Genomic DNA, 26,902 nt, shown 5'->3' with positions numbered 1-26,902 from the left:
ATATATATATTGTTCGAGAAGAATACTCGACTATGACTTGATAATTTCTAGCTTCTGATTTATCATTAATGGCTTCGGATAAAGCGGGACAATTTGGATTATCAGAAATTTTAACATACAAAATATACTCTATTGCACCAATAATGTATATTTTGTATGTTTAATTGAATACACTATGGAGACCTCAATTTTTTAATACTATTTCAACATTTTCAAATTATCCCGCTTGTAGAAAACTTTTAATACACAAAATGACATAAGCTGTTCTCTAAATTTCTTAAAATTAAATCTCACTTCAAAAGAGTCAAACTTACTGCCATTGGAAAAGAGTAAAAACATTTATACTCTTAAATAAGAATAGTAGATTTTCACTTATTTTGAAATAAGATTTCACATTTTTGTAGTGAGATTCGCTTCAAAAAAGGAGCGCAGAGATTTCTTTTGGAGTAAATCTCATTTCAAAAATGCAAATATTTTCACTCTTTTTCAAAAGTGACAGTATTTTCACTCTTTTGGAATGAAATTTCACTTCAAGAAATTTAGAGATTTCATAAGCATAGCACAAACTGGTCGTTCAACCAATGAGCATCCGGCATAAAGGCATCATATTGATTCACATGAAATGCTCATTAATCCAATGGCTTTAATGCAGGAACACGGAGTTTTGCATAATTTATATTGTATAATGCATAAAAATGAATCAATCGAAGTCTTTTATTTCCTTCCTTTACATGAAATAGAAGACTGATTGATTTACTTATATGCGTTATACAAAGATTTTTTCGGCTTTTATCTTATGTTTATGCAAATTATGTCACTTTTTTTCATGCGATGAGTTTTAAGCCTAATGCATAATAAAAAGCACAGTATACACGATTTCTGATAAAATATATTTTTTGTTCCTATTTCCAGTATTTTAACTTTAATTCAATTGTACATTAACCTTAACAAAATCAGAAAAAATAGATGACCTCTAACCTTCCGTAATTTGTGAATTTCGGGAAGGACATACGTTAAAATAAGGGGAGATAAATATAGCGTGTGAAATCTTTGCGCATTATTTTAAAATAAATTCGTTTCTATCGCATTACAATATCGGTACTCTCTTTCTCGGAATTCTATTTTAGAAGAATGAAAAGAATATGCTAGCAACAGAATCCAATTTAACTGATGTAAGTAAATAATTATTAACATCAATGACACAAAAGGAAATAAAATCGTTTTCCAGAGAGAAAATTCAATATCACCATCAGAACTTCACAAATCAAACGCCTAATGGTTTCATCAGAACTCGTATATATATATATATATATATAGATCGCATTCAATTCTTTCATATTTAAAAATGAGAAGAGAAGGAGAAATTGGAGCGAATGATCGAGTATAATCAATGCATTGTTTTCTCGTGACGAATTTTATTTCGAAACAACGTAAATGCCTTTCTAGTGAGATCAGTCAATCATAATTTCTTAATAACTTTCATCTCTAAAGCGGAAACGTGAAAAGTGAAAATTTTTCGTATGTATATCTACATACATATATTCATAAAAATTTTCATTTTTTTAGTTAAGGAAAAAGTTACGTGATTGATTCTTAAGCTGGCAATCATGTAACTCTAAAGTAAAAACACGAAAAAAATGAAAAATTTTTCTATTATTTTTATGATAAAAATTTCCTCTTTTTATGTTTCCATCTTCATATTGTTATGCTGATGCAAATGGTGAAAAGTGATATCTCAGATCTTTAATACCACAATTTTAAAGCTCCTGTGTGCTTGTTGTATTTGTCGTTATTTTGCATAACACAGAACGCATAATGCGTAAGAGGCTTTCTACAATAAGCCATTAATAATAAATCAGAAGTCAAAAGCTAAAAATTGACCAATCATAATCGAGTATTCTTCTCATATTCAATTGTGATTGGTCAATTTCTAGCTTCTGACTTTTGATTGATTATTAACGGATTTTCTACAATAAGCTATCCAAGCTTTAAGTGTTAAACTGTAAAAAATTGACCAATCATAGTCAATTATTCTTTTCACATTTGACTGTGATTGGTCAATTTCTTACGATTACTTAAGACTTGAAGCTTTAATGTCTTATTGTAGAAAGCCTATAATGGCATATATTATAAAAATTCTCTTAGAAAACGAACCAATCAAAGTCCTTCATTTCTTTTCCTTTCCATGAAATAAAAGACTTTTACTGATTGATTTTCTCACGCTTTATGCTTTATGCGTAATGCAAAATCTGTGCTCCTTAAAGGCTTTCTACAATAAGTCATTATCCAAGTTTTAAGTCTGAAGCTTAAGTAATTAATCAATCGTAATCGATGTGAGAAAAATAATCGATTATGATTGATCAATTTCTTATGACTTATTGTAGAAAGTCTATTACGAATCGAAGAAAGGAGGGAGAATCGACGTTTTCTCGACGCGGTCGCCGCTGCGATGCTCACCTGTTTGCTGTCGGCGCCGCTGTTCAGCGGTGAGCTTTGGCTGATCGAATCGGCGGCGCCAGCGGCAAAATTAGCCGGAGCAATCTCGATGTTCGAACTTTGCTCTGCGGCGATGACGGCGACGGCGGCAACGGCGACGTTATTATTGTCGTCGTTATTATTGTTGCTGTTGCTGCTACCGGACGTCGATACGGCGTTGACGGTCTCTATATCGATAACTACATCGGCAGCAGCGGCGGCAGCGACGGCAGCGACGGCGGCGTCGGCGGCACGGTCGCTTTCAGCGATTTTGTCAGGAGCTACCGGTTCCTGACGATGTTCCGGCCCTGGGGCCATCTTGATCGAGATTGACAGCGCGGTGTCCGCCGTGCTCATGGCTCCCTCGTCATCTCTCTCCTCTTTTCTCTTTATCCTTCAAGGGTCATGAAGCCGCGAAAGGACTATTCGCGTACCGATCAACGATCCGTACCGCATTGAAGACGCTGCGTTCGGAAATACAATGGCCAAAGAAGACGCTGTATTCTCGCGGTTAGACGAGCGCGAAGCACGCTTAGACGACGACGTCGAGGTCGAATTCAAGGATTGTTTCACCAATGCAGACTTACGTAGATCGCTAAGCTTTCTAATAGTTTAATCGAATTTATTTTATTCAGTTTTCCTTCTCTTTGTACCTTTTTGAATAGAGACAACCGCGACTTAGAAAAGAATCAGCTAATCCAAGTGTTGACCGAAATAAGGATTAGCTGTCAATTTTTGGATTCAGTTGGAAAGAGTCATAATCCTCTAAAAAATATTCAGACTAGAAAAGAACGAGAGAGAGAAAGAGAGAGAGAGAGAGAGAGAGAGAGAGAGAGAAAGAGAGAGAGAGAGAAAGAGAGAGGTCCTTGAACGGGAAACAAACGAAATCCAGAAAGGAACTTGGATCGAAGATGATTTCCGGGAGGCTACTCCGGGATTTAACACGCGCGCACGATTCCTCGGTGCAACGCGGTGCGGAGTTTCCGCGAAATCCTCGCACTCGATTCCGCACACGCGCGCGCACCTGACGGAGAAAGATGGCCCCGGTGAGTTCCTCGCGGCGATTGATCCTCCTAGAGAATCCAACTACGAGATTCCTCGCGGAGTCTCGTATCGCATTTTTCGTCCAGGAGACTGAATGACACTCCGATTCGCGCAGCTCCGTCGATAGATGCGCCCGACGTCGAGGACGCGTCGTTTGACGGCCGACCTCGCGCGAATTTGAGGTTAGCCCCGAGTCGAGCGAGCTGTCAACTGGCGCGGCGACACAGCTGTCCGTCGCGACGTCATCGATCGCATACGGCGAGCTGGCGAAACGGTGTTTGGCGATTTTTTTTTTCCTTCCTCGTCGTTGAAGCCGAAGGTGAACGCGAGAAAGGAAAATTCTTACATCACTCAGAATCAGCGATTCCTTTGCGAAGCGTCCGTTCGGGAGACAACTTACGTAAACGCGACACCACTCTGGCGGTCACATGTCAAATTTGAACGATCGACGCGTCGCCAACGGGTGGATTCGACCGCGTGCCGTTTCTCGCCTTCTCCTCCTCCTCCTCTTCCTCCTCTTCTTGTTCACCACCTCCTCGTCCTCCACACTCTTTTTCTTCTGGCAACGTCGAGCGACGAGGGGGTCCAGCTTCTCAAAAGTATAGATTTTCTGAGAACGGTCGGGGCCCATTCGGTGTTGCTGCCGCTCTCGTCGGCGTTTCCTCTCGAAAGTAGAAAGCTCGGTTGGACAGTACCATTTCTAAATACAACGTCGACGACGACGACGGTGATGGTGATGATGACAATGACAGTGACGGCGCGTCGTCGCGCGAACACGAAGACCCGGCGAAGCTTCTCGAACGACGAGGAGAGTCGTGGATAGGCGCGACGTCGTCGAGGAACGGCGATACAGCGCGACACGGAGAACCGTCCAATTTTGGCGTTACGACGCGGCGATGTTGATAATCGCCGCCGCGGCGAGCACTCATCGATTCAAAATGGCCGCCGCCGCTGCGCAGGGGCAACGCGAATACACGCACGCACCACGCACGCGTTTCGCTCCGTCCGTCCGCGCGTACATACGTGCGCGACGGAACGGCGTGAGAAAGAGTCCATTCGCAGGAAGGATGTCTCGTGGAGAAAATGCTTACGCACACCAGGCGCGTCTCTACGACGCTCCCTGGCGCGCGCGTCCCACACACACACACACGCAACGCAAGTGCGTACACACTAGTGCACACGCGCGAATCTCAATCCTCGCGCGCGTCGCGTAGCCTATTTCCTTCGGCCACGCGTACCGAGAGGTCCAAGAGGTCCAAGAGGCTCGGCGAGGACGGCGAGGGAATTCGTCATCGCCGCCCGGCGTGTGACGTCGCGATTCGTCAGCGCGACACGACGGACGGTCTCACTGCGCGGATATTGTCGGCATAGTAGATACCGTTAGCTCGCTCTCTTTTTCTCTTTCTCGGCACGATGGATCGCAGACGGGATCGTCGCGCGGATCGAGGGAGAAACAGATGAAAGGAGGAATACACGGGTAGAGTCGATTTAATTCCGTGCGGAGCAACGGTGCGCCAACTGGTCGCGTCAACTGGGTCTCCCCGAGATCGGGCGCCGGGTTATCGATCGCGCGACATTGCCTTTTTCTGGGGGGGGGAGGGGGGGAGGGAAGCGACTGGCTTCTCCGCGATGCTTCGAGCGAAACGCGAAACGGAGGATTGGCTTCGAATCGAATAACGACGAGGATGATGACGACGCGCGCGGTAACCACGACGAATGTTTGTCAATGAGATTCACGGCCGTTGCAGAACTACGATCGCAGAGCTACGATTTTATGAACCGCGAGAAACGCACGATGACGCGCGGAACCGATTCGAGGGCGAGACAGTCCACCCTGAGGGAGCTTACGGACACCCTCCGCCGAGCGACGCCGTCCGCACGCGCGCGAACGATTATCACCGGGGGAAGCCGAGGGCGGACCGTCGCTTTACAATGGACTTTACACTTTCTCGTCGCGACACTATACATGCGAAATCCCCGCTTTTGCGCAGAGGAACGACGGCGGACCAGCCGCTCTGGCCTCCGAAAACGTCGTTTGATGTGCAACCGCGTGTCCGCTTCACGTAGCGCCCTGGGTGCTACTTAATACCTCGTTTTTTCGTTTTTATCAAAGAAACTTTACAAGGAAATGGAACCGACGAATTTAATTTCTTATTCTTTCTTTGTCTATTTTTTCCACACTTTTAAAAATTTCATGAAACTTAATATACTTTTAAGTTACGCAATTTGAAATTAATTTCATGACATTACATGAAATTTAATGTATTGCATTTTTCATAAATTTAATGTACACATTTATTACATTTAAGTAACTATACATTGTAATTTAATTTTCAGTTAAATCATTCTTAATTTCATTCAATCACGAGTTTTATTTATACGTAAAGGAAGCATTTTCTAACAATGCAATGTTCAACTTTAACCTCGATTTAAATCTAAATCTTCATATTTTTCTTGTTCTAAGAATTAGAAAAAATTAAGAAGAAATTGAACTGAGATTAAAGGAGAGTAATCTACATTGGTAAAAACTGACATTAAAGGCAGATCTACTAATTATCATTTTATAAGAATTTTCTAAAAATTAGAAAAAGACATTAATTAAACGATATTAAAGTAATTACATTGAATTGGTAGAAATAGACATTAATAAGAACTATATAGAACAGTTTAAAAAATTTAGAGATTTAATACAGTATAATATTGAATTCCGATGTAATCAATGATTAACTTGCAGAATTGTTTCGGCAAAATTACTATTTATTTAATTCGTCATTCTTTGATCTCTTTCCATGTCAAATAATAAGAAATTATATTAATTATCATTATATTTATATATTCTATATTTTATTAATTTTCAACTAATTAATTAAAACTTGATGTTATAAAAATATTTATATACTCATATCATTAAAATACTTAATATGAATTTAATCATTTTGTCGAATCACTCCAAGTATAGAAAATCCAAAGCAATGATATGACTTGCATTTTTCAAATATTAAAGTTTTTTATATAACTATAATGTATAACTATAATGTATAACCCTTTAAAGTAGAATAAGTATACGTTTGATATACATTTGGTAAAAATAAGAAGATAAATCGATATCATTAAATTACTTGATAACTTAATCATTTTGTCGAATCATTCGAAGTATAGAGAATGCAGGGCAATGATGATTTTTTCAAATATTAAAGATCTGTTTTTTATAGATCTGAACCATAATATATATAACATACTCTTTTTAAAATAAAATAGGTTTGATATACAATTATACATTTGGCAAAAGCAAGGAGGTAAATTCTAGTTCACAATGAGGCAATAAAAAACAAACCTCAAGTCGAATACAGGCAAAAGTGCGCGTGGCGCGTGCAAAGTTAGTCACGGCCATGGACTTTTGATGACCGGTGCAGTACGCGTCACCGCAGGTCGATACATCTCGAAGTCGCACGAATACGATACCGCTTGATGCCGACACTTTGTTCCCGTTGCTGTCGGCTGCTAGCAGTGCCAGCTGCATCCGGACGACACGACGTAACGCTCGCGATACGGAGACAGAGAGAGGAAAATCGTCCGTGCATTCACGATCTATCACGGTCCGAGTGAAGTGTCTGCAGATACGCGAGTCGACATCGAGATAATCCCTGACACGAACCGGCAGTTCTAGATAAGAGTCATTATCTCGTAGATAGATATTCCTGTGAGAAGAGTCTACGCTGGAGTACGCCGAAATGACCAAGTCAGAGAATATCTTTCTCTTTGTGCCAAATATCATCGGTAAATACCTAATCTCGAGATATTTTCCTTGTGAGATAATCACACTGACGATGCTGCGTGATGTGGAACCATTTTTATATTTGTAATACGCAGTAAGACTGGGCAGGTATCGATGCCCGCCAAGATTTAATTGAATGAGACTCAGGTGGCTGGAAAATCGGATTTTCCTTCGACGAATCGTTCCGTGTAATTCCAAGTAATTCAGTCGATGAGACGATCGTATAAGATTACAAATCATGTGGCCGTTCGACATTTTTAAGGTTGCCTTTATTGATTGAGTCAACGCCGCTATTGTTTTATATAACATTTATATCGGCCAATCAATAATAAATTTTCCTTGTATTCTTTCAAAGCAATTTCTATTTTCAGCATCTAGAAGCATAAATTTTGAATTATTTTCCAATTGATTATAATGATAAAACAGTAATTAGTCATGTTTATGTGCCAAACATGATAACAGCAGAAAATATAATTATGCATTTCAACAGGTATCGGCAGAGTGATTCTGGCATTGATTTCCTTCTACTTTATGTCCACCAACTACGTCATTGCATCATGGTGTTACGTGGTTAGCTCGTTGCTGGACGCGGTAGACGGCCATGCGGCCAGGTATTACAATCAGAGCACCAAGTTTGGTGCGATCTTGGATCAACTGACGGATAGAATCGGCACGATGTGTCTCATGGCTACGTTGTGCCAATTCTACGAACCCTATACCTTCTGGTTTCGAGTGAGCATGGCTATCGACATATCCTGCCACTGGATATATTTGCACACGTAAGAAATAACATATAATACATTTAGATTGTAATACATCAGTCTTGTCCAAGGTTTGTAATTCTAGACATTGGTTTGACATACATCAGCATTCACGCTTTTTATCTTCTTTTTCTTATCTTTATTTAAAAAAAAAAAGAAGTTAACAGGTATGAATACTGATAGGTTAAGCCATTGTACAAAATTACAAATCTTAAACAGCACTCATAGGCATAGGTATAGACTGTGCATTGATCTTATTTTCTGTGCTTTGTTGGAAACAATTGAACATATCTCTCTTCAACTATCAGCTCTCTTCAGACATCTTTTATTGCTGAGAACTAGTGTACACTTTTTAAAGTGAGATAAGTTTGTTTGATATTTGAAAGCGAGAAAGAGAATTGTAGTAGTTTAGTGCAAGAATAAAGAACAAATCTTTTAACTTGATATTTTAAAGAAAAGTGATATGCCTTCAAGTTAGTATTCCTATTATCGGAACTCTTCTTCAAATTATTTCACTCTTTTAATAGTGACAATATATCATAGAAATGCAGTTTGTTCTTATTACGCCTGAGATAGCACTGCATATATATAATAATGTATGCGACGTAAACTAGTAAAGGAATGTAATAATTGCCTTATCAAAATACATCAGGACTCTTCTGCAAGGAAAAACCAGTCACAAATTTGTCGATATGTCCGAGAATCCGATCATGAGACTGTACTACACAAATCGCATGGTACTATTCTTCATGTGCGCTGGCAACGAAGCATTCTACGCTGGTCTATACCTCCTGCATTTTACCCCAGGACCAATTTGTAAGTAATATTGCAATACCATATTTCTTTCTCAAATGTGAGAACGTATAATAACGTTTTATCTTACAGTTGCCGGTATGAGTCTGTACAATTTAATCGTGCACTTGACCTTCCCGATAGCACTTGTCAAAGCCGCTATCTCTCTATTACATGGATACGTGGCATGCATCAATCTCAGCATCATTGACGTGAAAGAACGCCAGGAGCGGCTTAAAATGAATTAAGAATCTCTCGCTCTCTCAACGCATTATTTGCTAGTCAAGTTGAATGTGATCTACGATCTTCCTATTCTATAAATTGATACACGCATGTTTATATACTTCCATATATATATTTTTAAGAAGCAGAAAGAACGTGTTTAAAAATGCGTGGTCAAAAGATGTCTCTATTTAACTTATAGATCTATCTTGTAAACTCAAATGAATGTCGTTATCACTTATATTGTCCCAGATATAATATACGGTAAAAAGCTTAATGATAACAACACTCGTCAAAAGTTACAGAATAGGCCTATTAGTTGATGTAGGAAATATTATTCTTTAAAAATAATCTGAAGAAAATGGCCAAACTCTCTTAGGATATATGTGAAATGTATACTTTTACGAAAAAGGAGAGGAATTTATTTTTAAAGCACTAATAGTGACAAAGACCAAAATATTTCGTTACTAATATGGCATAGTTTCATAGGCTGCGTTCAGCAGAAAAATAGTTTTACAACTGCTGTAAAATTTTTTAATATGATTGATCTTGCCTTTAGTTCCTCATTATAAATGCATAAACCAATCGTTAAAGAATTTTATAATTATCAAACTGGTTTTTCTGCTAAACGCAATCATGTTTTCATAATCTGCTAAAGAGCAAGGCCATAAGCCATAAAGCCTTAAACCAAGAAATTGATTAATCATAATTGAATATGAGAAAAATAATCGACTGTGATTGGTCAATTTCTTACGGCTTTTCAACTTAGGATCTCTTAAAATAAGATTGTGAACCTAGACACAATCTTTTGTAGCATATCGTTTATAGCATTTATTATACACTAGAAGAGTAAGTTATTAATGTTCTTTCAAGATTTCGGATATGTAGAAATTACAGATTCCTGTGCATCAATATTCCTTATATTTTTTTATATTTTTCCAGTAGACAGTTTAGAGGATAACATATTCCTCGTGTAACACATTCTTTCATATAGGAAAAATGATTTCGATGTATCGCAATATGTTGAATAAAACATGATTTTAACATGATTTTTTTTGCTTAAGTTTATTGCACTGAATTTTATAAATATCAAAATCAGTATATATAGGAGAACCTGTAATTGTATGAACATTATGCATACATCAGTTCTGTTCAATTTACAACATATGGTAAACAAAAATAAAATATTGAAAAAAAAACACTATAAGCATAGTAGCATCTTTTCAATTAAATATAAATATAATTGTTTGTAAAATACAAACTCAGAATAAAAGATATATTATTAATGCATCAAACGTGATAAGAGAAAAATATTCTCCATTTGTAAAGCACTGTAAAAGAAAGAATAAGGGATCGTGTGGAATATGTTACAAGGAATAATTGGCATATTTCGTATCATCGCTCGTTTCGTATTGGGAGAGCCTGGCGACGATGTCACCGCGAGGACAATGACGCGTGTGATTATACCGTAATTGAGGCATCTGCCCATAAAAACAACGTTAATTATAAAACGTGACGGATAGTTTCATAGGCGCGCGATACGTTTAACGAGCCGCATGTCCACGTATGGCACGAGGAGAAATGAACTGGAGAGCAAAAGGAAATTCGACCGCAATGACACAGCGGATGACTCCGGACAAGAAGGTGGAAACGAATGTACTAACCTCAAACTCCTCGCTCCCCCGACGTGATCAGTCATAATTTCGGCGCCATATTATCACTTCAAACACTCGCGCATATCAAGGAAATTTAGCCAACCTTTGTCAGAGAACCTTCTTCTTATCGCCGGGACCATGAAGGGTGATCGTCGTGACGTACAACCCGCGGGAACACAGCGGAGGATGTCGGTCAACGAACGTCAGGAGTTTCGAACGCGACACGCGTAGCAAAGTACAATATTTATAAAAACAGACGAGGATCCAAAGTACCGGCGCTCGTCGAGACGGCGCGATTCGACAGCGAGACGGTAGCGCCACCATCGCCGCCGTTGGCCAGCTACCGTTGCGCCGGTCGATGTCCCTTCGCGACCATTCAAATCTGCGGATAACCGCCGCTTCCTGTCACCGAACGTTTCTAATCGACGTGATAAAGCGAGCCGAACGCGCCCATCGTGATTACTTCGTTATGCTTCGTCACGCGATCTCGACGTCTCTCGCGACAAATACGTTAAAAAAAAACTAATTACTCTCCGTCTAATAAAATCTCACGTCGAGTTTTCGAATGACGAGCGAATCGAAAATAAGAAACTTCTATATTTCTCTCTTTTTCTTCTTTCTCTCTTTTTACAAAAAAAAACTTTAAATTTTAAACCGATTGAATTTGAGGTTGAGCAAAATTCAACTCTGCTCTCCATGTTTCCCCTTAGTCTCGTAATACAACGACAAGCTGTTCGCTAAAATTCAAATCTGCTCTTGAAGGATATACCAACTTTAGGTTTCCTTGGGTGTCGACAACTTTGACTTGTTGAACCGTCAAGTTGTTATACTTGTTATTTGTATCTTTCGGTTCTAAGGAATCGACAAGACCCGAGATTATCAATTCCTTCAGAAATTGATCCAACACATTCCTGGGAAAAGAGTACAGATGTTATTAGAAAATTGATCTCTTTTTTAGGCGTTTAATTTGTAGTTAGACTTAACCTGTTTCATCTAATACTGGTTAAATATTAGCTCAACTTAAGCTTGACTTAATATTGATCCAAAATATTTCCAATTTAGCAAAGCTATCATCAATAAAATACTAGGGTAGATTAATTTTAATCTTAATTCAAGTAACTCTGTCTTTTTCTGGTACTACGAATTAAAAAAAATAAAGAGTAAATTAAATTGAAATTAACCTACATCGTTAGAAATGAGTATATAACTAGTTGATATCTTAGCTTATAACTTATTACCTATTACATATATTTTGGAATTTACAGTTAAAAAGGATTGAGATATATCATTTAATATTACATATATATTAAAATCTCACCTGCAAATTGTGTATGATATAGCACTAGTTACTTCCACAAGCATCTCTTGGGTAGCTACAGACATTTTCGTTATGTCACTGTTTGTGATGGGTGGAAATGAAATAACCTGCTGCGATTGGTCCAACAGACATGGAAATAAAGGTTTGCCTTCCAGCAGATATAAATACTTGTGTATTCCAGAATACACATTTCGTTTCTTCTCTTTACGTAGAGCCTCAGCTTCCATCTGCAACTTCTGGAACAGATCCGCGCCTGTGTATATCTTGTTGTACATTAGAGGCTTTATTTTCAATTCTGTAGGCACCTCCGCCGTATATGTGAGATCTCCTACAAGTAACAAAGTATGTTTTAATAAAATATTAATGCACAAATAATACTCTTATTAAATACTCGATATCTACCAGGTACAATGAGTTTCAAATCATGAGTCGCTATTGTAGCTGCATTCCTTTTCTCGCATATTCCATCGTGTAATCTTGTTTGCAGCTGAATAAATTTTTTGAAATTTTCCTCTGTGAAGCTTATATTTTTCACGATACACGCAGCTATATAAGGCCTGATACTTTTTACATGTTCTGTAATTTTTATCACTGGTGTGTCGTCCAATATTTTCAAGACTTTTAATTTATGCGTCAAGTTATCGATTACATTTTCATTTTCAGAGACTTTCTGACCCCTCTTTCCTTTCTTCGATGTATTATTTTCTGTCGTGGACAATTCATTTCTTGGGCAGTGCGACTTGACGTAATCCAGTATTTGCTTCATGGAGCATTGATTAATTAATTTTGTTAGCCTCCTATCTGACAATTTATTCTCTTGCAGATATACCTCCTTCAGTTTACTACAATCTGCTAATTCACTTGGTACAACTGCGTGTTACACAATTATGTATTATTTATCTTTGAATGTTTAATGATACTTAAAACTATTTAAGGACGTAATTCAACAAGGAACATACATATGGTATGGAAATAAAATTGTATTACCAGAAATTGAATTATCCGCTATATTTAAGATCTTCAATCCCTGCAGTCGGTTTATAGTAATTGGAATTTCCGTTATATAATTGCCATTAACGTGAATCTCGGACAAATGTATGAGTTCTGTATGACAAACGTCGGGAAAGGCCTTAAGCTGATTGTTTGATAGATCTAGGATGCTTAATTTCGTGCACAAAGTTAGCGACGGTATGTCTCGTAGACAATTCGAGGCAAGATTGATTGTGCTTAAATAGGGATGATCACCGAGTTCCCTCGGGAGAGAGGTCAACTTGTTCCTCGAGCAATCGAGCACCTTCAACTTGACCAGTTTAGCTATCGCACACGGTAAAGTGACGATCTCATTCGAGTGCAGCACCAAGGTCGTAAGATTTATCAGCTTCTCGATTTCATCTGGCACTTCCTGGAGACATGTATACGTTATACTGAGATAATTCAAATTGTGAAGGTTAAACAAGTTCTTATCCAGGCCGTGCGTGTTTTTGATCAGTTGGGACACCGACGTGCCCGATAGCACCAACTCGTGCCTGTTTTTCTCGGCCGCTTGTTTCACGGCCTCCCATGTCATTGTGACGATTCCTCTTGTTCACAATTTTATTCACTTTCGTACAACCGCGATGTAAACAGACAAGGAATGTTTCGAGGTTATTTAAATCTTGTAGATAGGTTGGCTCATGATGTAATGCGAGTTGATTTGCATCATCGGTCGGCTAAACTCGACTGAACTTAATCGATTAATCGAATCTCGTTCAAATTCAAACCTCGATTGTTCCTTCAATTTTTTCAAATATACAAATTCGAAGAATTCTGGCTGTCTAATGTCCATTTCTATCTTATATTCAATGGGTGCGTTCGAGAAGACGTTTTTCGCGCTATTTATCACAACAGCTACAAGCTATTCGCGGAGCTACAAATAGCGCTAACAAACACGATCTTGACGTCATTAATGGTAGTGTGTTACATCACAATGTAACACACTACCATGATATTATCAACGTTAGGCTGCGTTCCACTTAACGCTCACAACGCTCGTGGAATCATTTCACCCTCATCATTTATCAAATGTTAAACAAGGACAAACAATGGTTGCGAGCATTGCGAGCAAAATTAAATGGAACGCAGCCCTATATTTCTCCCAAGGTAGTCTATTGGTAACGTTTGCAAGCTCTGTGAACAACACTGTGTTATTATACGCGATCGAATGTTGTTTCAAGACCGTTAACCAGATTATAAACTTTCCCTGAACCATAAGTTCATAAGTTCTCTGTATACTCAAAAATTCAGATCGCGTTATTCACTGCAAGTACCGTCCTCTATAGCACAAAGTTGCACAAAAGTTGCAGCAGAGATTTTGCAACGATATTGCTATAAATTCTGTGCTAAGGTAGAGGGTATACGTAACGTGAATTTTAAATTTTCTCGTGAATATAATAAAATGCAATTTCAATTGTAATATCTATGATGATCTTGTCGCTAAGCAAAAATCGCTATTAACAAGGTATCTCCAACCTTTTACACATTTGATGAAATCAAATATGCAAATTAAACTCAACAGACACTTCGAAAAATTAAAGATGATACTTACAATAAGCAAGAATACATTTATTCCAACCTGGCAGCATCATAGAGAGATTGCATTCTGTCTTCTGTTATTCACTACGAAAATTTATGTTACGTATATCCAACGCGAAACTCTAAAAATTTAAATTATTAGAGAAAACAGTTTGATAGGTGATTGAGAATCCTCTACATTAATCTCGATGAATGTTAAACCTACCAACGCTACGTTAGGATCGTTTGGAGTTTGTTAATGCTATCATGTTATTAGCTCCACGTTTACATTTATGGCGCAAATAGTAGAGAGTAAGTTTGCAGTAACGTGAATCCAGATACGATGAAGTCATGTTATCCTTTTCTTAATTCGTTGTTAAGAAGAAGATAAGCGTTCTTTGTATCTGGATTCAACGTTATTGCAAAAACTTCCTCTTGTCTCCTAGAACGCAACCAATGTAACTTTAAATCTTAGTTTAATTTACTTTTTATCTTCGTCTAATTCTAAGAATTAAAAAAATACATAAAATAATAAATTAAACTGAAATTAAATTAGATAATTTACATTGATAGAAATGGGCATAAATTGTCTAATTAATTTATCAGGTAATACTATTTTATTAACATTGATGGATTCATTAATTTCTTTATTATTTACACGTGGGGAGAGAAATTCAATTTCATGACAATTTTGATGATCTAAGTTAATTAGTGATTAATTTAGCAATTAATTAACCATTAATTATTAATCAAATAATATGTACTAGTTTGTTAACGTGAGTAGAATTAAACTTTATTATTTAATAATACATAAAAAAAGAGATTACGATGAATTATACAGTTTAATGAATTATATAATTTATAGTTTTTATAAGTATTTTACAAATATTTTTTAACAAATATTTTATTGAACACTAATCACATAAAAGAAGTTCAAGATTGTATAAAAATATATTTTAATATATATTAATATTAATTAGAATATACTAAAATTATTTATATAATTTTGATTTAATTTTTGTCATGTAGATTTGTTTATACAATTTTAGTTTTATATTTTTGTCTTTCTCTCTCTAAATGTAATAAAAAACGCCAACCCCAAAAATACAGACCTGTATGTAAATGGTGTGCACGGACGGGATTGATTTATTTTCTTTTTAACCAAAAATTATCGTGTTGCTTGTATAATAGAAAGGGGGACCTAAATTCTAACATTTAGTTCTAGTACGCCATTTCAAACAGGTTTTAGATAACGCGCAACAGAATTTTCGTAATGCGGCTTTTAGCCTCTTGCTATCTGTACGCTAGTTAAACATTGCGATATTCATAGGTTCGCAATTGGTTGCTACCATTTGTAATCACTCGAATGATTATAAAAAGCGACAGTTTTGCCTACTATTCTTTGAGTGTGGAAAAACCCAACGGTGTCAACGTCTCTTTTCGCTGTATCCTATACAAAAATTTTACGAATGTTAGAAATCCCTTTTTTTTGAATCCCTAATCAAAATCTAATCGGATTTCTTAAAAAATTCTTGGGTTCTAGTTAAAAAAATTTATGAAGACTCATATCTGAGCATGCATGTATTTGAAATACTTTTATATAGAAAACAGTGTTTGTAAGATCAATTGTATTTCGTATTTTATAAGAGTATTAAAAGTTTGTAAAAGTATTTTGTATTTTGAATTTTAAATTGACAATCAATCTTATTTGAATTATAAAATACAAAAACTTTCGATTTTAAACACAAAATATGTAATATTTTTATGTGTTCCGCTAAAATACAAAATACAAAATATATTTGCACTGCAAATACTGTGTTTTAAATAAAACTATTTCAAATACAGGCTCTGTCCTGTGAAAATTGAGAAATAGAATGTTTTATAAATTTATAAACAGAAAGTTCAGACGAATCTCGAGAAAAAATGTTATATGGACATATTTTATATATAATTTTACGTAATTGTATATAAAACATGTCAATTTTTATATAATTATATATAATTGTAACATTTTTTCCCAGGATCCCATTCTCTACAACATTTTTATAATAATGTTCTTTTTGGGTTCATTTTACATTAGTGAATCATTTGAAATACTTTGCACATCTATGCTTCACAAGTAACTTTTTGTAAACATTTAAAATATCTCAAGCATTTTATTTAAGTTTTTTTTCTTAAATTAAATGAATTTTAAGTGTATTATAATGGTGAGTATAATATCGAAACGAATGACAAAAATGTTGTCCTTGGTTATTTAATCGCTGTCATACATCGAGGTTCTTCGATGACAAATGTTTGTCTGGCAAGATTTGCATGTGAATAACTTCGTGCCGGGATATTAATCCCGCCGTTCTATGTGCTAATAATGCCGTTCTCCTATTATGCAGACGTATACTTGACGCATCAAGTGGCAATGACCATTTAAACGGAATCTGAGCTTCCTCACTTCCGTGAAATTATCTCGCCCTTCTAAAATTGTTTATTTCTTATTCCTTGGTATATGCAAATAAAATATAGATACCCCGAGACACCAATCAAGATTTATTCTCTAAAATTGTTTTAACTCAATATCCAAAATTTTTATAAAAAATATAGAATATATTTTACAGAATGAATTTAGTTCATAAGATGATGTCTTTTAGAACACAAGATGTCGATGCGTAATAAGGTTTATTAATTCTAATGTCTTATACATTTCGATTCAGCTTCGGAATTCAGCTTCCTTTTTAATGCACATTAAACGAAATTCTTCATTGAGTTTCCTGATGCACTGTACAAATGTAATCGATATCTCATTGTTAACATAATTAGAAAAAATCAGTACTGACAAGAAATAATAATCTAATACATTAAAGTCGTGAACAACTATTAATTTGAAAAACTTACATGATATTTGTTAAGTTTATAAAATATACGTGTCATCTGTATGGACGTTACGATACATCTAAACAATGCTAAGCTAAAGTACAAATCACGAGTTAAAGCAAATAACAGAGATATTGAAGAGAGGAAAAACTCAGTTATTTTCAAATAAAAAGTCATATGCTTTATTTAATAAATCTGTGTCTGATACTTTAATGTATTAGATTATTATTTCTCGTCAAACTTATTTTTTTCTAATTATGTTAACAATGAGATATCGATTACATTTATACAGTGTATCAGGAAACTCAATAAGTTCAGTTAAGTACATTGAAAAGGATCCGAAGCTGGATCGAAACCTATGTATAAAACATTAGAACTAATAAATCTTATTACGCAGTAATCCTGTATTTGGCTCCAAAAGGCATCAATTTATAGATTAAAGATTCATTTGTAATGAGCCTATTTATAACTAATATTTGATTCATATTATATTTTACAGAATTTTCTTAAATGTTTAATTCTTAAGATGCTCGATTCTTAATTAAATACTTTTGAATTGATTACTAAGTATTTTAAAATTGAAATAATTGCACTTCTCGCATCAGCAAGAAAACATTTCCTCTCAATATCTCCTAAATTAGAATATTAACTTTTCTGGATTATAATATCAATAACGATTGATCCATATGTCATCGAAATTGCGAAAGAATTAAAAATTTGGCCTCCTCTAAAATAGCCAAGTCGGGAGAATTAATGATTCATAACAGCGGCCTCGAGATCTTGGTATCGCACCTTCGAGGTATCAGAGAGATACTAGGCGTAAATCTGAGGTTGCCATCACCCAAAGTCCACGGTTATCAACGGATGACCCCGATCATTTCCGGAATCACTTCCTACAGCGAGTACATCGTGCGGGTGGGGCACAGATTTTTTTGTGGCGTATATAAAAACGAGAACGACCCGAGTGGTTACGTATCATTCGCGCTTGTTGTCGCGTGACTGTAAAGGTATCTAAAAGTACCTAGACTTTGTATTCCGTGATTCTTCTTATTTGATCCGATTGAATGTCGATCATGCCGTGTGAACTATTAGTTACCCTCGTGTGGATGCTTCTTATCGTGACATCGTTGACGTTTGCGTGGCCGAGCTTTCGTCGGGACATCTTCGACAACGCCATAGACGGTCCTGGTGGATTGATTGCTCATCTGCAGAGTTTTGGCAGTTTACTCTACAGATATCCGAGCAATGAAACTGGATCGAAGGTAGCACAGTGGCGCGAGGATATGGATGTAAACCCGGAGGAGTTGGGCGAATACGTGGAAGGAGATATCCTATTTCCGTCGAACATCGGAAGAAATGGGCTTGCAGCAGTCTCTGCCCGGTGGCCCAATGGCATCATTCCCTTTATAATTAGCCCTTATTTCAGTGAGTAACTTCGAGAATCAGACACCCTATGCACGAGAGTTTCCTTTGCTTATTTTTTAGAAATTGCGCATTTTGCAGTATCTCATGTCAAAATCATAACATATTTATTATTACTAAGTTATTTTATTATTTCCTTTGATAATGTCGAGTACGAGATTGAAATCGAACATTCAGATAATTTCCTGAAAAAACTAACGCTAAAAACTAACGCCAGTTAATCTTTAGTACACAATTGGATCATTCGTGTCTTGTATAACATTTCTTTTCTTCGATTCGAAAGCTAAGAGTATCAAATAATTAATTATATACAATTTTTTCAAATACACAATCTTCAAATATTTTCTAAAGATGTTAAAGCATATGTGAGAATAACTTAATAATTTTCGTATATTTGTAATGAAAATTAATCTCGAACATGAATGACCCATCATGTATAGTTTAAAAATCGGAAAATCATTATGTATACTAAGTTAATTATATTGCATTATATTAAATCGATTCTTAATTAAATACTTTTGAATTGATTGATTATTAAGTATTTTATACTTAGTAATCAATCATAACTAACATAACTTATGATTTCTCACTCAACAATAATTATAATATATGACAGCTATATAAAAAAAATGTAATTAACGTTTTTCAAGAAACACTAAGTTAAAAGAAAGTCAAAGTGACTTATTTTGATCATTACTTTTTGATAACTCATTTAAAGTCAAAATGATGATTTTTTGTTACAAAATTTGACTGTTTACAAAATTTGACGTTAAGAATTAAAATAAAATCATTTTTATGTTTTTGTGATTTTCAAGAGTTAAATTGGTGTTTGCTGGTGTTGGGTTAAGTATTTAAATAGCTTTCTGAGCAATTCTTGAAAGCTCTCTCCTTTATCACTTAAGACCGCTATATTTTTGTCCTTTCATTCGTATCACAGACGCTCAGCAGCAGAAAGTTATATACGACGCAATGGACGACTATCACAAGTACACGTGCATCAGATTTAAGCCGTACACGGGAGAGGAAAGCGATTACGTCAGAATCACAGCCGGTAACACCGGATGCTGGAGCAGCGTGGGTAGGATCGGTGGCCGGCAGGACATAAACCTTCAGGTTCCCGGTTGCCTGACGCAGAAGGGCACGGTGATACATGAGCTGATGCACGCCGTTGGCTTTTTGCACGAACACAGCAGATACGAGCGGGACGATTACGTGGATATTTTGTGGGACAATATCTTGAACGGTGTGTACTCGTATCCCACTCACAAACAATAAAACTGTCTAAAAGAAAATATAATCATGAGATCTAACATTCTTTTGACATACTTTCTCGCGTCGCTTTGGTTTTTTATATCTTATCTATTATTTTTTAAAGCTAAAGAATCTTGAAAATTGATTGTTTCTGATGAATGAAACTAAATTGAAAATCGTTTTGTCTATTTATATTAATATTAATAGTATTTAATATTATTCAGTAATAACTGACAGAATAATTTAAATAATATGCTGTTTATTTGGCATTTTTTACTTATATATGATTTGTGAAATTTCTATCGTTCTTTATGGTAAGAACGTTTTAATGGACGTTTTAATGTCAGCAAGATGCCATTAAAACGTTACTTTATTGCTTGGATTATAGAATGAGAATTGCCTTATTATTAATATTTTCAATATTAAATATGAGCGATAAATATTCCTTGTATCTCAAAATTTTAAATTGACTTTTTATACACAACACGTTGCGACAGCAAAATGCTATTATTGGTTAAAAATTGTTCGTGACGCACTTTCAGTCAGTTTTCGAAAATTTGAATCTCATGACATTTTGCTGTCGCAATGTGCTACGCATAAAAAGTCAACTTTACAGTCATTGGTCTAATAACCAGCCGAGGTTATCTCTTCTGCATAAAATTTTATTTTTATGAAATTCTGTTTTTATCACGTGCGTTATGCATGTAGGTCACACGTACAATTTTAATAAGGCTCCCCCGGAGATCACCCATGCCTTTGGAGTCGGTTATGATTATGATAGCGTGATGCACTACTCATCGACAGCATTCTCCAAGAACTATCAATTAAAAACTATCGTACCCAAGGTAGGCAATTCTTATAAACATTGTCATATGTATTGTCTGTGTCAATGCTTTATCATTAATTATATTACATGAATAGTTTGATTGATGGACGGAGCTTATGCAGACAAGAGTTATTGAATTTGCCAGTTTAATAAAAAAGAAAATACATTTTGCGAGTTTGCGAATCATGAAAACTATGTTGTATTGTATATTATATACGTATCTATATGTTTCTATGTATCCGTAGAGACAATTGAACGGTGGAATATTGGATATTATTGGCGGAATATTCCAAGGAAATAGCGAGATAAAGCTCGGTCAGAGGCAGGGCTTCAGCAAGAAGGACATTCTGAAAATTAGGAGGATGTACAGATGCGGCAAACGTACTAGCATAATCAATGACTATCAGTACTGATGAATGAATACTGGTGATTTAGCAACGTTTTCGCACGTGTTAATAAAAAAAAATAAATGTTTGATTAGAGAATTAATTACCTAATAAGAATCTTTCCGTAAAAAAGAGCATCTAGTCTTATGTGCAAAGGATACGATTATTTTTTTTATAGACAATATGTGAACAATTAGTATAAACAGTATTATTATATGTTAATATAATTATAATCATATATCTTAATATTGATAATGAATGTGTACCTATCTTATAAGTTACATATTACAATATATAAATGCATCATCCTTTCTTACTGAATTTTTTAATCCTCCTTTGTTAATCAAATATTAATGGAATATTATTAAAATTTAAGAGCAATAGTAAAGAAAACATACTGAACATTATCGATTGATAAAGAAAAAAACTTTATGTAATTCATACTGATAAAATATATTCAAATAGATGAGCTATATAGCGATAAAATATTTATTATTGATATATTATTTTAAACGTATTTTTAGAGTATAATAACAAAATTATTTGCTAAATTTATTTTTGTAAAAGTATAGATAAATATAGCAAATACAGATAAAGAAATATATCGAATGATATATTTCTTTATCTGTATTTCAAATATTTATTAAAAGTTATACGAGGGTCGTTCGAAAAATTTTGAGCCTCAACATGAAAATAACATTATTCGTCAAAATCATTTTAGTACTACAATCGTATTACATTAAATTAGTATAAAGGCTATGTGAGTCAGTGGGCAAATTAAATTAAAATTATTACAAAAAACCTTGATCATACATAAATAAATTTATGTATGATTAAAATGTACGTTTCGATTCAATTTTGAACCATCAGCGTGAACCTTTCATGATAATATTAAGAACTAAATTATTATAATTTGATTTAATTTATTATTTTATTTGTATAAAGGCTTTTAGTCTTTATACTAATTTATTGTTTTAAATTTGAGGAGTTTATATATTAATATTTTAATTGTTACAATCGTACATGTTTTGCAAGATACTTGTAAAAATTGTAGCCATTTTAAATCGCTTTATTGTTTGTTAATTATTGTTTGAGAGTGTCAGTCGATATCAGTAAGTGCTTTCCATTTGATGATACAAGTCGACTCAAGTATTATTCTTTGTCACTCTCTGAATGTCAAGAAGGATAGAACGATGCTTATGTCGACTTGTGTCGACTTGAGTTGACTTGTGTCATCAAATAAAAAGCACTTAATGTTTTCGTTTAATGAAAATCAGTGTCCTCTGAGCATTTAAGCCTAGGAAACAGGAAAAAGTCGTTAGGGATCAGATCTGATGAATACGGTGGGTTAATTAATTTGAATCGCAATTTGTAAATTTTTGTTATGGTAATCGTCAATATTTGATTTGTTCAACAACTGAGCGTCCAAAATAGCTACAATTTTCACAGATTTCTTGCACATGTACGATTGTAATACCAGAAGGGTTTTTGATAAATATTTGAAATATAGATGAATATAGCAATCATTCAAGTGTTCATATTTATCTATATTTCTATAAATAAATCTAGCAAGAAATTTGAGATAATATCAAAGATAATAATATCATGAAGATATCATTTTTGGAGAAAAGATAATGTTAATGTCGTGTTCGACTTTTTAAATGTTTCAGATAATACAAACATAATTAAACGCATACTTATTTTATTCACTTGTAATAATAAACTTCTCTTGTTTAAAACATTATAATAAAAAGATATTAAAAATTTGCATTTATTTTATCATACATATAATTAACTCTTTGTTTTTATGTTAGAAACTGTTGTTGTACTTTCTGTTTACTATACAAATTTTTATTTTATAATATTATAATATTATAATTAAGAAGCTTCTCACGTTTGATGAAATATAAGACAAGTCTATGTAATATAAATGTTATAATATCAATAATATAATAAATATAAACAATAATATAATAAAATAATATCAATAATATCTAGAAAAAATTTCATTGACTCTTACCGTATCATTTTGAAGATTTAATTCTAAATGTATAGAATTTTACACTACAAGTTAAAGGTATAATCTTATTCTGTAGTTATTCTCTTTTAAATTAAGATAATTACGTATAAGAAAGCAATTTAAAAATCGTTATAATTATAAAGTAAACACTTAAGTTTGTTCCCGTAAAGTTTCATTTAAACTGACCGTATAGTTTACAAGAAATTTATATTTTTCAATGAAGAAAGCTAGAATATATGCGTATACATCAAATGGACGATGCGTATACATCGAATAAGCATCTTTCATTTTCATCATTTGAAAATATTTAGTAACATATAAAATTAACAATAATTATGTATGTATGACATAAGATATTGTTAATAATCTTTTTATTCCATTATTTTAATTATTTTATGTATTATTATGAATAAACTGTCTATTGAACTAGGAAGTAATGCGAGAATCTCCTTAATTTGATAAAAATGTAACTGTGAATTACACTCATCATAAATATCAAACATTTACAGATATTATATGTATATTCGTTGACAAAGATCTATCTACAAAAATCAAAATCGAATCAAATGTACAGTACTAACACGATAAGATCGTTTAATTGAATATTCATGTTAATCAAAGAAAGATCGTAAGCGTCAGTAAGTTTGTATCATAGCATCTTTAGTACGATATTTATTGGCTATCTGAAATTAGATAGGAGGGACAGAAAATTTTTGAGATAAAATATATAAAAAGGGAAACGATATAAATCTCTATTACCGCATTCGCTTTCGTCGTCATTATACAGTTAAATCAGTAACTTACTGATTTAATGTTAATCATGTCAGGTCTACCGTCAGCGTGGATGCTTGTCGTTCTTACAACATTTGTGTCGGCGGTTCCAATCTCTGACGTAGAAGATACCTTACAAGCCCTGATAATTCCGGACAACGAAACAGGAGTTAAAGTATCACAATGGACCGTAAATATGAACATAAATCCTGAAGAATTGGGCAACTATTTGGAAGGAGACATCATGATTGCAAAAAGCCTCACACGAAACGGTGTGAAAGATGAAAGTCTTCGTTGGTCTAATGGCGTTATTCCTTACGTAATCATGGGTAATTTCGGTAAGTATTTTGAAAATTCATGCTAACGATCAATTTGTTTATTCATCAATCCAATTATTCCATAATGTGTTAGAAATAATTATACGGGAGAGATCCAATTTAACAAGTATTAATCTTTTCAAATCATTTATCAATAAATAAAATATAAAATAAAAAGCATTGTATGCAATTGTAGTTCCATATGACTAAATTATGTACAATGTAGTCTTTTATGCATACAATATTTTATAAGAACATAAGTTATACAAAAATATTATATCTATTTTTTCATTTCAAATGTACAAAATGTATATATTATAAAATATATACATTTATAATATTTTTTAAAATAAGATAAAAAAAATTTTTTTTTATATTTGATAATTTAGCTTATATGTATATATTACATTTCAAAATAATACATTTCAAAATATCCAGGATTATAACATGTTGCAAGCATTAATTTATTTTCAGAATATCTATTATTCCCATTCTTAGCAATATATTAAAATAAAATAAGGTAATAATGTATTTATCATTATTAAATTATTTTATGATATTGCCAATGACAAAATATAAATAAAAATTTCAACGAAATTTTTAACAAAAATAATCTGGAAATGATAAACGTCTTTCTTTTTTTTCTTCTTACCATGTTCAAAATTATTTTATTATTTTTTTTATTTGATAAATTTTGTATCGCAGATTACGAACAGTTGAATCTTATACATGAAGCAATAAAAGAGTATGAAAAGTATACATGTATCCAGCTTAGACCGAGAACAGACGAAGAGGATTACGTCAAATTTGTTAGTTATAATACTGGATGCTGGAGCTACGTTGGCAAGATTGGTGGTGAACAATCAATAAACTTACAAATTCCTGGTTGTGTAACGAAAAAGGGTACTGTAATACATGAGATCATGCATGCTACTGGCTTTTGGCACGAGCATACTAGAGATGACCGAGATGATTACGTGACTATCAACTGGGATAATATTGAAGAATGTGCGTATATTCGTAATTTAACAATAAGAAATTTAAAATAAGAGATAACTTTCTTGAATAAATATTTCAAATTATTTAAAAAATTACATGTAATGTATTATTTTATTTATTGATATTTAATATTAACTAATTTTATAGTAGTATATCAAAATAATGTATGCCATCTTTCCAGTTGGAAAATTTTTTTTTGTATTTATTTACAGATTGATTCATGAAAATTTCTAGGAATTTTCTGTCGTTTAAGAATTATTGGGTTGTCCGGAAAGTTCGTGCCGATGTTGAAGGAAACGCAGATGATTTAAATTTTAGTATACATTTATTAAATTATATAGGTTAAATTATATAGACACGAACTTTCCGGACAATCCAATATTAATTGCTTACAATAAAATAATAAACAACTGTTTATATAAATATTATTACATGTAATTTATTCTAATGCTGTAATAATTAAATGAAAATATTCTGCATAGCTACATTATAAACTATTTTTATTTTGTGTATCTAGCAAGCACGCGTAATTTTGTCAAACTTTCTCCAAATATCATCCAAGATTACGACATCCCTTATGATTACAACAGCGTGATGCATTATTCAGCTTACGCATTTGCCAAAAACCCTATTATAAAAACTATCATTCCCAAAGTAAGTGATAATTATTTTTTTATAAATAATCTCTATAGAGTTTATTATTAGTTACATTATTAAACAGAAATAAATTCGAGAGATATCGATTTGCCAATTTAATATAGAAAAAAGGAAAACCTGTACATACTTGCAAATTACACGCTGCATCGAATTATATGTATCTATTGTGTGTTTATTTGTTAAAACAATCTTTGTAATGACATTAATGATTTTATTATTGAAATTTTCAGAATCCGTCAGCAAAAATCGGTCAGAGAGACAGACTTAGCGAATCAGACTATCAGAAAATTAACAAAATGTATAACTGCAATGTGTGTATAGTATAACTGCAAGTAAAATAAAAGCTTAATTGTTATATCAGAGATCCGTACTGATGAATAGATTATGGCTGCTGTCATGATAATGTGAATAAATAAGTGTGAATGAATAAGTATAATAAATAAGTACAAAAATTAAAACTGCGTTTTGTCCTTATTTGCGATTTTTTCCAAAACGAAGCAAAACCGAGCATATCTTAAAAGACTTTCTTTCTTAGTTCAATCTTCTACAGTCTACACACTTCTAAAGTTTTCACATTTAAATTTAGGATATCCTGTATAAGAACATATTATGGTTGATTTAATAGTTCTTTTTTCTATGCACATTTCTATTGTGTACATGAGGTGTGGATAATACACAATTATTATTTATATTGTTTATTTTTGCAATTTTATATATTACCATACAATTTAATTATTATCAATCATTTTATATAAAAAAAATTACATTTATCGATTAAAGATAAAAATTATATTTA

General features: G+C 33.9%; 5 protein-coding genes across 7 annotated transcripts in view; 3 read left to right on the top strand and 2 right to left on the bottom strand.

Moving 5' to 3' along the window:
• The window catches only part of LOC108684611 (putative uncharacterized protein DDB_G0277255), a 28,127-nt gene extending 16,767 nt beyond the window's left edge, over nt 1-11,360 (bottom strand). Inside the window, exon 1 of one of the 3 annotated variants that reach the window (XM_018189027.1) lies at nt 10,734-11,360. Coding sequence is in view for 2 of the 3 variants with exons in the window: in XM_018189026.1 (XP_018044515.1) it covers nt 2,458-2,832 (375 nt within the window). In the remaining variant the exon portion in view is untranslated. Of the gene's footprint in view, nt 1-2,457; nt 3,069-10,733 lie in introns of those variants that run through there. The other 2 variants (XM_018189026.1, XM_018189025.1) reach the window with 2 other exon arrangements.
• Nucleotides 6,962-10,110, top strand: LOC108684614 (CDP-diacylglycerol--inositol 3-phosphatidyltransferase). The gene is made up of 4 exons (XM_018189031.1): nt 6,962-7,296; nt 7,785-8,073; nt 8,708-8,871; nt 8,941-10,110. The coding sequence occupies exons 1-4, from the start codon at nt 7,251-7,253 to the stop codon at nt 9,093-9,095; spliced, it is 654 nt and encodes a 217-aa protein (XP_018044520.1). The 5' UTR covers nt 6,962-7,250; the 3' UTR covers nt 9,096-10,110.
• Nucleotides 10,484-13,709, bottom strand: LOC108684612 (leucine-rich repeat-containing protein 47-like). Its single transcript, XM_018189030.1, has 4 exons — nt 13,030-13,709; nt 12,445-12,912; nt 12,043-12,370; nt 10,484-11,635 (listed from the first exon to the last, which is right to left on the bottom strand). The coding sequence occupies exons 1-4, from the start codon at nt 13,607-13,609 to the stop codon at nt 11,431-11,433; spliced, it is 1,581 nt and encodes a 526-aa protein (XP_018044519.1). The 5' UTR covers nt 13,610-13,709; the 3' UTR covers nt 10,484-11,430.
• A 4,812-nt stretch (nt 13,710-18,521) lies between these two features.
• Nucleotides 18,522-21,369, top strand: LOC108684595 (zinc metalloproteinase nas-4-like). The gene is made up of 4 exons (XM_018188991.1): nt 18,522-18,882; nt 19,817-20,122; nt 20,839-20,975; nt 21,202-21,369. Exons 1-4 carry the CDS (start codon nt 18,522-18,524, stop codon nt 21,367-21,369), a joined length of 972 nt encoding a protein of 323 aa, XP_018044480.1.
• A 2,960-nt stretch (nt 21,370-24,329) lies between these two features.
• Nucleotides 24,330-26,432, top strand: LOC108684570 (zinc metalloproteinase nas-4-like). The gene is made up of 4 exons (XM_018188959.1): nt 24,330-24,471; nt 25,156-25,458; nt 25,967-26,115; nt 26,337-26,432. Exons 1-4 carry the CDS (start codon nt 24,330-24,332, stop codon nt 26,430-26,432), a joined length of 690 nt encoding a protein of 229 aa, XP_018044448.1.
• Nucleotides 26,433-26,902: the final 470 nt, after the last annotated feature.

This window comes from Atta colombica, unplaced genomic scaffold (genome assembly GCF_001594045.1).
Source record: "Atta colombica isolate Treedump-2 unplaced genomic scaffold, Acol1.0 scaffold136, whole genome shotgun sequence".
Lineage (NCBI taxonomy): Eukaryota > Metazoa > Arthropoda > Insecta > Hymenoptera > Formicidae > Atta > Atta colombica.
Note: the sequence above shows the minus strand (reverse complement) of the source record. Positions and strands in the feature narration are given on the sequence as shown.